The sequence below is a fragment of the Lepisma saccharinum genome, unplaced genomic scaffold (genome assembly GCF_977018435.1).
Source record: "Lepisma saccharinum unplaced genomic scaffold, izLepSacc3.1 HAP1_SCAFFOLD_117, whole genome shotgun sequence".
In the NCBI taxonomy this organism is placed as follows: Eukaryota; Metazoa; Arthropoda; class Insecta; order Zygentoma; family Lepismatidae; genus Lepisma; species Lepisma saccharinum.
In genome coordinates, this window is record NW_028142937.1 from 1083079 (window position 1) to 1096513 (window position 13435).

General features: G+C 38.3%; 1 protein-coding gene and 1 non-coding gene across 2 annotated transcripts in view; both read left to right on the forward strand.

The window, feature by feature from the left end:
• Positions 1–13435, forward strand: part of LOC145982327 (uncharacterized) — a 111074-nt gene that overhangs the window by 73646 nt on the left and 23993 nt on the right. Inside the window, exon 8 of the mRNA XM_083115888.1 lies at positions 2785–2988. Within this exon, the coding sequence (XP_082972014.1) occupies positions 2785–2988 (204 nt within the window). The remainder of the gene's footprint in view (positions 1–2784; positions 2989–13435) is intronic.
• On the forward strand, positions 10375–10449 carry TRNAA-UGC (transfer RNA alanine (anticodon UGC)). Its single transcript has one exon. It is a non-coding gene; the product is annotated as a tRNA-Ala (tRNA).

Genomic DNA, 13435 nt, shown 5'->3' on the forward strand with positions numbered 1-13435 from the left:
TTTGGATCAGCATATCGATCTTAGAAGTAGGTCTAGGTCATAGTCCCAATTTGAGAATGTTATACAGGGTTATTCAATATTATTGTCGGGATTTAAATATTTTTTCTGAGCAGGTCATGAAACATTTGCCTTTTATAACCACACCAATTGGTGGAGACACTCAAAGTTTTCTTTCGTCATAGACAGTGTTGTGTAGTTATGCATTTGGCCACTAGGAGGCAGATTTTACAAGTTAGCAGGTCAAGTCAGTCTGTTGTCATTGTCCAATGACACATTCCATTTGCCGGTGATGTGCACAGTTTGAGGATACAGAGTGCCTGCAAAGTGGAAAAAACAGAAGCACAAGTGGGCCACGTTAGAGAGGCTTTCCAATGGAGTCTTAGAAAATCAGAGGGAACTTCACAAAGCAAAGCAACAAAGAAAGAAGCAATGTGGCCTATGCTGATTCGACTTTTAACACCTAAGGATCACTATCCAAAGAAGACTTTCAGAGGAGTGTGTTGTTCAATGGTAACTGACTGACTTTGATGGAATTTGAATGGGGAAAAATGAATGGAAGAAAACTTTGATAGTGTCTCCATCAATTGGTGCGGTTATAAATGCCAAATGTTTCATTATTTGCTCCCGAAAGTATGCCAACACTCATTTTGAATGGAAAATGCATACTACCAGGCAGTGAGAAAAGATCGGTTCATTGATTTCGACATTTTCATTTAATGGCTGATGTTTTCAGAAACAAGAGTGCAACTGATAGAACTCCACAATGGAGTTTTGCAGCTTTCTGATCTTTTCATTCACAAGAACGTGAAAGGACTGATAGAACTAGATGAGAAGCAGCAGAGGCTGCTCTCTAGGTGGCAAGTTGAGCAAACCCCACATATTTCTGAACTTTCTCAGTGAGCATATTCTGTTGTGTGCCTATGCATGAGATGATAATCTTTCCGTGCAGTGCATTGCAGTAGTGTACTTGGCTTCTGCCACTTCAAAAGGGCATTGGAGGCCTCTCTATCATTTTACATGCATTTCAGGCTCTATACATGTCTTTCCCTCTATCCCAGTGTATGGGCAGTGGGTGGTTGCAGGCTGATGGCCATCACCTCCAGTGTTGCCAACCTCAAAGCATGTTAAAGGTTAGAGCATTCTTGTTCCATGAATAGTTATGTTCATTTGCATTTAACAATAAGATAACTAAATAACATGTGGCTCCATGGCAGAGTGGGCAATGTCAAGTTAGGGGTTCCAGCTTTGAACCCTAGTCAAGGCATGGATGTGTCATTGTGTTTGTCATGTTCATTGTTCGTCCTTTCATCATCTCGATTATTGTTTATTGAAATATTTTTTTAAGTTTCAGAAATGTTGCGTTTCACTTACAATAGCATATATTTATTATAAAACTTTTCATATCACAGTTAAGTTTTAATATGCCGTTACTTATCATTTTTGATACTAGGGACGTTCAATATATAAGTTTCCCTGTGCTATAAAATATTGTATAAAGCAACGCCATTAAAAAGAAGCACATGGTTGACAAGCGCCATCCTTCGTCTACAAGGAACAACAATCAATTTGTTATCAGACGTGAAGGAGCATGCACTCAAGGGCGAAAAGTAAATGCTTGTTCGGAAAACGTGGGCTCGCGTCATAAGAAGTTGATAAGCATGGATGCTAAGGGCATTCTGCTGATGGACTTGGGGTGGGAACGGCTGCCCCACCCTCCATACAGCCCCGATTTAGCACCTAGTGATTTGCATCTTTTTCCGGTGTTAAAGTCTGAATTGCAAGGTTATCGTTTCGAAACAGATGAAGAAGTGAAGCGTAATGTGAGAATAGTGCTCAATAGCCAGAGCCCTGATTTTCTTGCAAAGGCTATGGACAAATCGGTGCAATGGTGGGACAAATGCCTGAATCTCTATGGGGATTATGTGGAGAAGTGAGGAAGGATCCTCCTACACATATATGTATAGTTTTCTAATGTATCTTAAAAATAAAAAAAATTACAGCATACGGAAACTTATGTATTGAACGACCCACGTATATCTAAAATTATCTCCAGGACTGTACATAGCATATGGTCCAGACAGCATGTAACATGAGCTTTTGAGTAGGCTTAAAATGACTTTTAATACATGTAATGTTGATAGCAAGCACCAATGCTAAACCAATTGACCGCAGGTCTCATAAAAATATTGACCTTCATGACCTAATTCTGAGATCGATATTGTGACCTAAAAATTGTACCAAACTGTTTGTCTCGTCCATGCCATTCTTTTGATGTGTTACATGACTATATTTGGATGACTTTTGTGTGACCCTTTTACAATATGACTCTAAATTACCTTCATGGTCAAAATTTTTAGTGGCATCCACCCTAGTATTTCAGTCTGGCGTATGACTGGTTGATTTAGCATGGGTGCCAATCATTAACATTCCATGCAGGTAAAAGGTTTTTTTTTCTTGCCTGGTGTACTAAAGCTCATTAGTTGATTCACTGTAAAAATTTGTAGCCAATATATTGCAGGTACTGATTAGTTCTCATGGAACATAACATGATTACCCAGTAAACACAACCTATTAATAATTGGACTGAGAGTTGCAGAATTTGTTACCTATCCATGTGTGTTAAATGACCATATGAAAAGTAAGCATTTGCTTCAGATTCTACACTTTTTGAGGCATTTTGCAGATGAGAAATTAATCGATACAAGTGTTGCATGTCAAATCATGTTAATTCCCAAACTGAAATATATCAACTTCCTAAATTGAGTTTTACTATTTTTCTTGCAGGATGCAGTTAATTTTAAGACACGTATAAAGAAAGAAAATGAAGATGACAAGTTGCCTCTAGTTGACTATTTGTTAAGCAAGCTGAGTGCAAACATTGAAGTAGCTTACAAGACCAATAGGGTATACAACATGTATAACAAATCAATGAATTCAATTGCACCTTTCATGTCATTGTGGCTGCAAGTAGACAGCAAATACTTTGAGGTAAGTTTTTGTAATTTTGTTTCTTACAAAACTGTAGCCTGTAGATGCTAATAAAATAAAATCAACTCAAAAGCAAATTAAATCATTTTGTTAGATATTAAGTTAATTTACTTAGAGCTGCAGTTGTCCAGTGAGTTTGGCATCTGACTGCCTGCAGGAGACCCAGAATTGATTTCCAGGGTAAGTGATCTCAGATGGACCTTCTTCAGTAAGGCAGTTGTGGGTACACCCACCCAGCCTCTAATAGAATTGGTGCCTGGAGAACGCTGGAGGTCAAGGTGCTGATCACATCACCTCCACAATGGTCAAAATCTTAACTCTGTGGAGTCCCTGCATCTACACTTCTTCTGGCCTCTATGACTTGTTACAATGTGTTTTGCAAGGATTTTTACTTTTCCTATTAAGTTAATTTATGAATAGTTCTTATATTAAGAGGCTATATGGTAATGGTTGTAATTACTCATGAATAGATGACAAATTGGAATTTCATGTTGCTGTGTGCGACATTTCTGATGCACTCAGTTGATTGAATATTTTGGTTACCACTGTTCTAAGGTAATTAGAGGCTTTTTTGTGCACCATGATTCATTTTACCTTCTGTTATAGTTCATGACTTAGTTAAAGTACTGCTTAACAAGAAATTTCCTCTCTATATTGGTGTTGTGTACTTCCTCCCCAAATCAACTAAAGCATTATATGACAAATTTTACGACTTTGTTGAAACCCATACTAAACCAGGAGATAAAATACTATTCTGTGGTGACTTTAATTTACCAGAAATTACAAGTGTAGACGCAGATTTATAAAGTCTTAGGCCAGTGTGTCACAATCTACAACTTTTTATGTCATACCATACTCTCAGAAACGTAAACAATATTCTAAATGTAAACAATAGGCTACTAGGCTACTAACTAATGTTAGTAATATAGATGCAAGCAGAGAGTAGCACCCTCTCCCCATCACCCCTCAATAATAACCGAAATCAAATGTCTTTCCATAAAGTCAAATAAATCAAAACAAAACTTTTCAACCTACAACTTTAAGAAAGCTGACTATTCAAAACTCTACAGTTTGATATCACAAATGTGTTGGACCCTAATAAATAGTGCCAATAACGTAAATGAAGCTGTCGATATTTTCTACGCATTAATTTATGGCATATTTGATGAATGCGTTCCCCTTAAAAAATAAAAGTACTCAATATATCCTTGCTGGTTTAAGCCTGCTATAGTGAAAAGAATTATAGCTAAATCTTGCAACAGGTTAAAATGTAAGAAAAGTATTACGAACAAAGAATACCATCGGGAAAAATTCCTTCAGCTCTGCGCACAGGTTAAGAAACACATAAGTGTAACTTACGCTAACTACACAAAACAGTCTGAGGACCAGATAAGTGCTGACCCTCCTCGATTCGTCCTATATCAAAAGCAAAAAGTCCCACCAAAATTGCGAAGCTATTAAAGACGGTACACACTAGGGATGGCCAGATCCGGATCCTAGCGGATCCAAAATCCAGATCCGGTTGGTTCCGGATCCCTAGGATCCAGATCCTAAAATTTTTCGGATCCGGATCCGCGGATCCGGAATTTTCAGATCCGGATCCGGATCCGATACTTTCGGATCTGGATCCAGAACTTTCGGATCCGGATCCAGAACTTTTGCATCCAGATCCAGAATATTCGTATCCGGATCCAATACTTTCGGATCCGGATCCGCGGATCCGGAATTTTCAGATCCGGATCCGATACTTTCGGATCTGGATCCAGAACTTTCGGATCCGGATCCAGAACTTTCGGATCCGGATCCAGAACTTTCGGATCCGGATCCAGAACTTTCGGATCCGGATCCAGAACTTTCGGATCCGGATCCAGAACTTTTGCATCCAGATCCAGAATTTTCGGATCCGGATCCGTTTTGCCATCTCACATGCGCTTCTTTGTAAAGTAAGAATGTGTTTATAACATATTGTTACCTGCTAATATACATATATATATATATAATATACATACACACACACACACACACACACACACACACACACACATATATATATATATATATATATATATATATATATATATATAGTGTGTGTGTACGCGCATGCGCGATTTGTAATTAATTAATTAATACACTTACAAGGGAGGTCTAAGTCTCCCCCTCCGATTTCCATGAAACTTGGCAGGTGTATAGAGGCCCCCCCTCCAATGTCAAGATGAGGAGAAATTGAAGTGGGGATCTGACCCCGAAACCACGTAAATATGGCATAGGAAGAAACAGGGGGCATAGGGCTTCTCTATACACCTGTCAAATTCCATGGAAATCGGAGGGGGACACAGGGGTCAGATGATTCCCACGTCAATTTGTACTCATCTTGATATTTGAGGCGGGTTTTGCCCCCTAAACAGTTTTTTAGCCGAAACAAAAAAAACACGTATTTCTTCCTTTGGGCCCCTCTATACACTTGCAAAGTTTCATGAAAATCGGAGGGGGACACAGGGGTCAGATCCTTACTTCAATTTGTCCTCATCTTTTCATTTGAGGGGATTTTGCCCCCTAAAACAGTTTTTAGCTGAAACAAAAAACACGTATTTCTTCCTTTGGGCCCCTCTATACAACTACCACGTTTCTTGGAAATCGGAAGGGAACACAGGGGTCAGATCCCCACTTCAATTTGTCCTCATCTTGACAATTGAGTGGGTTTTGCCTGTAAAACCGTTTTTTAGCTGAAACAAAAACAAAAACACGTATTTCTTCCATTGGGTCCCACTATACACCTGCCAAGTTTCATGGAAATCGGAGGGGGACACATAGGTCAAATGCACACTTAAATTTGTCCACATATTGACATTTGGGGGGGGGGGTTTGTCCTCTAAAACAGTTTTTTAGCCGAAACAAAAAAAAACACGTATTTCTTCATTTGGACCCGTTTATACACACACCTGCAAAGTATCATGGAAATCGGAGGGGGACACAGGGGTCAGATCCTCACTTCAATTTGTCCTCATATTGACATATGAAGGGGTTTTGCCCCCTAAAACCGTTTTTTTAGCTGAAACCAAAAAAACACGTATTCTTCCATTGGGCCCCACTATAGACCTGCCAAGTTTCATGGAAATCGGAGGGACACAGGGGTCAGATCCTCACTTCAATCACTTCAAGTTGTCCTCATCTTGACATTTGAGGGGGTTTTGCCCCCTAAAACCGTTTTTTAGCTGAAGCAAAAAGAAGAACACGTATTTCTTTCTTTGGGCCCGTTTATACACACACCTGCCAAGTATCATGGAAATCGGAGGGAACACATAGGTCAAATGCACACTTAAATTTGTCCACATATTGACATTTGAGGGGGGGTTGCCCCCTAAAACAGTTTTTTAGCTGAAACAAAAAAAAAACACGTATTTCTTCATTTGGACCCGTTTATACACACACCTGCCAAGTATCATGGAAATCGGAGGGGGACACATAGGTCAAATGCACACTTAAATTTGTCCTCATATTGATATTTGAGGCGGGTTTTGCCCCCTAAACAGTTTTTTAGCCGAAACAAAAAAAACACGTAATTCTTCCTTTGGGCCCCTCTATACACCTGCAAAGTTTCATGAAAATCGGAGGGGGACACAGGGGTCAGATCCTTACTTCAATTTGTCCTCATCTTTTCATTTGAGGGGATTTTGCCCCCTAAAACAATTTTTAGCTGAAACAAAAAACACGTATTTCTTCCTTTGGGCCCCTCTATACACCTACCACGTTTCTTGAAAATCGGAAGGGGACACAGGGGTCAGATCCCCACTTCAATTTGTCCTCATCTTGACAATTGAGTGGGCTTTGCCTGTAAAACCGTTTTTTAGCTGAAACAAAAACAAAAACACGTATTTCTTTCATTGGGCCCCACTATACACCTGCTAAGTTTCATGGAAATCGGAGGGGGACACATAGGTCAAATGCACACTTAAATTTGTCCACATATTGACATTTGAGGGGGGTTTTGCCCCCTAAAACCGTTTTTTTTAGCTGAAACAAAAAAAACACGTATTTCTTCCATTGGGCCCCACTATAGACATGCCAGATTTCATGGAAATCGGAGGGACACAGGGGTCAGATCCTCACTTCAATCACTTCAATTTGTCCTCATCTTGACATTTGAGGGGGTTTTGCCCCGTAAAACCGTTTTTTAGCTGAAACAAAAAAAAACACGTATTTCTTCCTTTGGGCCACTATACGCCTGCCAAGTTTCATGGAAATCAGAGGGGGACACTTAGATAACCTCCCTTGTTAGTCTTACACTTTGTAATTATATAACACTGCATATATTATAATGTTTTATTTTAATTTGTAAAACTGTAACTGTAGAAAAATTGTATAATTTTTGTATAACATTTCTATCTTGTTATATGTGTTAAAGGTTTCATCCTGGAATTGAAGGTCTCACATTTATGTATGTTTTCATTTCCAATACATTCGAATGAATACATATTCGTTTCAATGGCATTTAAAAAATCACCTCTGACTTTTTATTTTAAACAAGTAAGATTATTTTTGTGCACGAGTGTGTTAGCCGATGCGAACGTTACACAAAGTATTTTAGGAACAACACTTGAAAAAAAATCTTGTAGGACTAACTAATGAAAAATTTCTTTGTAATCGAAGATCACCTTTTAAGGTGTGGTAATATTTAATGGGATTGAGATACGAAACTCTCGGATTCGGATCCAAAAACTCCGGAATTTTCGGACCCGGATCCGGATCCAGATCCGGAACTTTTAGACCCGGATCCGGAATTTTCGGATCCGGATCCAGATCCGTAACTTTTGAATCCGGATCCGGATCCGAATGGATCCGGATTTTTCGGATCCGGATCCGTTTGGCCATCCCTAGTACAGACATATTGACACACGTAAATGTCATTGCGGATGCTCTGTGTACGCAGCCGAAAGAGCTAAATATGACTTAAACAATTTAAAAATAGAAATTGTTAATTAACAACTTGATATTTTCACATTGCCCAACATTTGCCTAAGCAAAGTAGAAGATGCCATTATGAAGTTGAAATTCAAATCAATGACCGGTCCCATCAACATACCACCATATATAGTAAAATGATGTTGCCATATTTTAAAATATCCCTTCCTGCAAATTTTTAACCTTTCCCTCGTTACCACCACTTTTCCTTCAAAATGGAAAACATCGTCGATCTGTCCCATCCACAAGTCCCACCAAAGGTCAAGCTTAGAAAATTATAGACCAATAGCAATCTTGTCTAGTCTTGCTAAAATATTTGAACAAATCATTTACAAGTGTTAGCACATGTCAATCTGGTTATCTCTCCCCATCAGCATGGATTTACTCCAAAGAGGTCTACTGTAACAAACTTAGCTAACTTCTCCCATTACGCATGCAATGTACTAGATAACACAGGACAAGTTGATGCAATATACACCAAGTTTACTAAGGCATTTGACAAAATTGTCGATGATATATTATACAGAAAATTGCTTCATTCAATATTTCACTTAATACTTTAAATTTTTTTGCTTCATATTTAGCCGATTGAATGCAAACTGTAATATATAGGAAAATCAAAAGTCATCCCTTCACATAATATTCTGGTATTCCACAAGGGTCCAATCTTGGACCGCTTTTGTTTTTATTACTTATCAACGACTTACCTAATTGCATACAATATTCTCAAAAGTTGCTTCAAGGCCTGTGGAGAATATCCAACATTCGATTCATATGTTAATCTAGTTTCAGAGAACAACTTCAGCAAACTAGCACTCAGGCGACAAGTAAATGACCTGCTCTTTCTCTACAAAGTAATAACTGTGTAATGGATGATTCCAACTTGTTATCAGCCATATCATGTTTCCGAAACAGTCTCAAGCACAAAATCTTTCATTGCCAGAGAGCGAAGACTTCAATTCTTTCTACCTCTCGGGTGTGGAGAGCATGGAACTCTTTCAACACAATTCCAAGTGTAAATAACACAATCGATATTTTTACAATGTGTTTATACAATTTTAAAAATACTATTCCTGGAACACTGAAGTGAATCCATTGTAGTAATACGTATTATGTAATTAGAGCACTATAATTGGGCTCGGCCTGTTGGGCTCTATGAATAAAATAAAAATAAATAAGCAAGATAAAAATATGCTAGTTACGGACACACATTGAATAGTACATGGGTGACTTTTAGAAGGTTGAATATGCATGAAAGCAGCATCGTAGAGAAAGATGAAATCAGAGCTTTAATGCACTAACCACTTTTGAAGGGAAAATCTCACAAGAAAATAAGAAGAGATGACTGTTGCGTGTGTATAGCCTATACATATATTTTTGTTTCATATGACATTTTGTGTAATGCTTAAAAGTATAATCATTGTATTCCACTTTGTAAAAAATATCTGAGTATTTTCCATTTGGTAATCATTTTCTACATGTAATGATCCAGTGAAATAGGAAAATTGAAATCTTGATGACATGACCTACATTAGCTTGATGAATTTTTTTGTTGTACAAATGGTAGTCCTTGGATAAGAGAAAATAAACTAATCTAAACTAGTCCTCACCCTGTGGCAATGTGAAGCACTGGCACAGACACTGGTTGAATCTGAGCCCATTTCAGGTCACCTTCCTTCAGTCGTTGATGACAGGCAAGCAGAAAGATGGAGCCACAAGAAGTTGAAAGATCTTGTCTAATTTTGAACCTGAACGTAAAAGGTAGTCGAACATTGCGATTCTCTAACCCCTAGTAAGGCAGGAATTCAAGCATAAGTAGAAAAATATCCTGCTGACAGTGTTTTGGAGAGCCACAGTAGTCTAGTCAGTAGGGAATCTGAGTGTCACAGGGGAGACTCGAATTTGAGTACCAGGGTGGGTGATCTAAGATTGGAATTTTTCCAGCCTTGTCCCTGCATGAAGTGGCTTTGGGGCTCACCCAGACTCAAATCAATGAGTACGGGGGTGCAAATCTGCAGGGTAAAGGTGGCTGGAGCATAGTTCTGATCACATCACCTCCAAAATGGGTGAGATCAAGAATGTGTGGGGCCCTACCTAGGGCTGTATGATACATCGATATCGAGTCAATATTTTTAAAATATTAAAGTATTGATATTGAAAAATATTGACATCAATACGTTGATATTGATATATTGATGTTGATATCGATACATTGAAGTTGATGTTCAATATTTCGATATTGATATTATTGACGTTGATAAGTTAGTATCTCCGACCTTAAATTTGATATCGATACATCTATGTTGATATTTGATATGTCCATATTGATATTATTGATGTTGATATATCAGTATCGCCAACCTTAAATATCTTGGTATTAAAATACATGTTGGTCTGTACATGCTACGACAAAACCATCATTACGGGGCCTCCCCCATGGCGCAGTGGTAGCGTCTTTGCCTTGCAATCAAGGGGTCCCGGGTTCGATACCCGGTGGAGGCACAAGTGGTTCGGATTCCACTTTAAACTGTAGGTCCAGTCCCGATTAGCCTTACTGTGCATAAAGCGGACTTAAAACAGCAACTCAAACCAAACCAAAACCATCATTATCCCTAACATGCTATTGTTGCAGTTTTATTATTAAATAGTACAGTATTACCCACACAAGTAACGCTGAATGAGTTTCAAATATTTTCTCTGTATTGTTGAGTAATCACGTCAGATTGAAGAACTATATATCATTTTGCTCATGCTATTCAGTTCATCTAGTGTATTTTTCTTATTATTATTTTCTCATTATTTAACAAACGATGATAAAGATTAATGGAAATACACTATAGTATGATTCCTGAGGTGGGTGATCCAAGGTCGGAATTTTTCAGATCTTGTCAACACATAAAGCGACTCCTATGCTCACCAAGCCTCAAATCAATGGGTACCTGGGGACAACCCTGGCAAGTAAAGGTGGCTGGAGCATGGTGCTGATCACATCACCTACAAAAATGGCCAAGATCGAGAATGTGTGGAGTACAATCCCCACATCCGTTGAATGTGCCTTCATGGCACAGTGCCATATGCATAGGAAATTTTACCTTACTTACCTTATAGTGACCAGTTTAAGCTATGCACATACAGGGTGCAGTTGTGTTTTTGAAGAGGATTTTGTAGACAGTTGGGAAGCCAGAATAATGAGTGAGGAGCCAGAGTGGTATTTTCTGGGTGTGGGGAACAGTTACATTTATAAATCTTCTAAACACCACACAACAATCCATATTTAGGCTTCAAATAAATATTTATTTATTTATCTAGTTTTTCGTTTTTTCTGGAGGGTGGGGGAAGACTGGATGACTAGGGTGCATTTGCCCCTGCCCTCTTCTGGCACTGTCACTGCTCGTGGCTTCAAAATGATGCATCAAACTGAAAAAAGTTATTACAAAATATTTGTGCTGGGACATGCTGCATATGTTGTTTATACTCAATCGAGATGAGGCCAATACTTGCAGACCTAGACCAGTGTTTACAAGTCAAGGTGAGACAAGATTGAAACAGGCTTTTGCAACTCGAGACTGAGTCTTTGCCTAGTGTCATTTTGTATCTATCAATACCATCCCTACACTTGGGCACATCCAGATAACCAGCAAGTTCTATAAAGTAGGAACCTTCCTCTTCTTTTTGGTAGTTGAATGTATTGCTTTCCATGTTAATCAGAGGCAATCATTATTCATCTCCCAAGTTCTGTCCCTGCAGGGAACGCTGTACTTGTCATCATAAACATTGTTCTTGTATGTAAGAAATGCAAGATCATCATTCGAGCTAGCTTATTTTCAGTTCCTCGATTAATGTGGTTAAAAACAACAGACTCCATTGTGTTATTGGACTCCTATTTTCGCTTCCACCAAAGAACAACATGATTCTTTGATTGTCATAGATAACACTGCAATTGAAGCTTGAAATTGAAAGATATAGATGTGTCGATATTGATAATATCTTTGTCGTCAATATCGATATTTTAATACTCATTATACTGACTCAATCTGATCACATCACCCCCACCCACGACCGAATCAAGAAAGTGTGGTGCGTTACCGCCACACCCCCTATATGCCTTCATGGCATGGTGCTAAGCACAGGGGAGCACTTTACTTTTTTACTGAATCAATATCGATATTCAATCGATATCAAACTTTGATAAGGAAAATCGATATTGCACAACCCTAGCCTTGCCCTCAGACCCCCCTAAGTGTGTTTTCATGCACGATGCTATAACACTGAGAACTTTACCTTTTCCTCAGTGTTAGGAAATGTCAGGCATATGTCCACCCCTACTGAGTCTGCATGCATTTATACGCTCCACAAAATTATTGATAACCCTCTCGCAGATGTCTGTCTCGATGGCTCCAATCACCCGTATGATTTCCGCCTTCAGTTCCAAAAGGTTCGTGGTTTGTTGGCATATACCTGTGATTTCACAAACCCCCATAAGAAGAAATAACAGGGTGTAAGATCACATGACCTTGCCGGCCATTCCTGGTCACCGTGCAAAGGGATCACTCGTTGCAGGAATTTTTCATGTAGTAAGGCAAGGATTTCATATCATAACCACAACAAACGAGTCCAAACAATTCAGGCTACATTAATTGGCATGACAACAGATACCAACATTGGTAAGAACAGGTCTGCCAACCTCGAAACAAAACAATTACAATCGATATAGATGGAAGACATACTGACTCAAATAAAAGTAACTGAATGTTGTCACTCTTCAATATTGTTATTTTGACAAATCTGATATTTTGTATAGGTACTGCAATGGTTTCTGCACACACACAATTTTCATTTCGAACAATGTATCATCGTTTTATTCTTCTTTCTTCCGTCAAATTCATGGCTGGCATGCTATGATTTAAGGTAGGAAATGTTATATATTTAAATAAAAGAAATAAAGATTGGGTCACAAACAAAATTCTGCAGAAAAAATTTGAACTAAAGAGTATCCATGACAAATTCATAGCTACCAAAGAAAAAATAATATGAAAAATTAATGAAATCAGAAAGCTCACCATTTATCACAAAAAAATAAAAAGTAATAGCAATAAATCTAAAATCATATGGGATATATTGAACAAGCAAAGAGGGTAAAATAATAATAAAGATAAAGAAAATATTTCACTAGCTATATATGGAACTGAGGTAAAAGACCCTGAAACCATAGCAAAAATATTCAATAACTGTCTTGTGAATGATAACCCAAACACTAGTTTGCAAACAAAACACAGTGAAAATTTGGGACGACACACAAATGCCATTCAAAACTCTTACGATACCGGAAGAAATAAGCATAAATGACCTTGAGAAAGCTATTACTTCCCTAAATAACAAGAAATCATGTGATATTGATGGTTGATCTAACTATCTAGTAAAGAAATGTACACCGTGTCTACTCCTACCTCTACAATTTGCTATAAACTTATCAGTAAGAAATGGTATA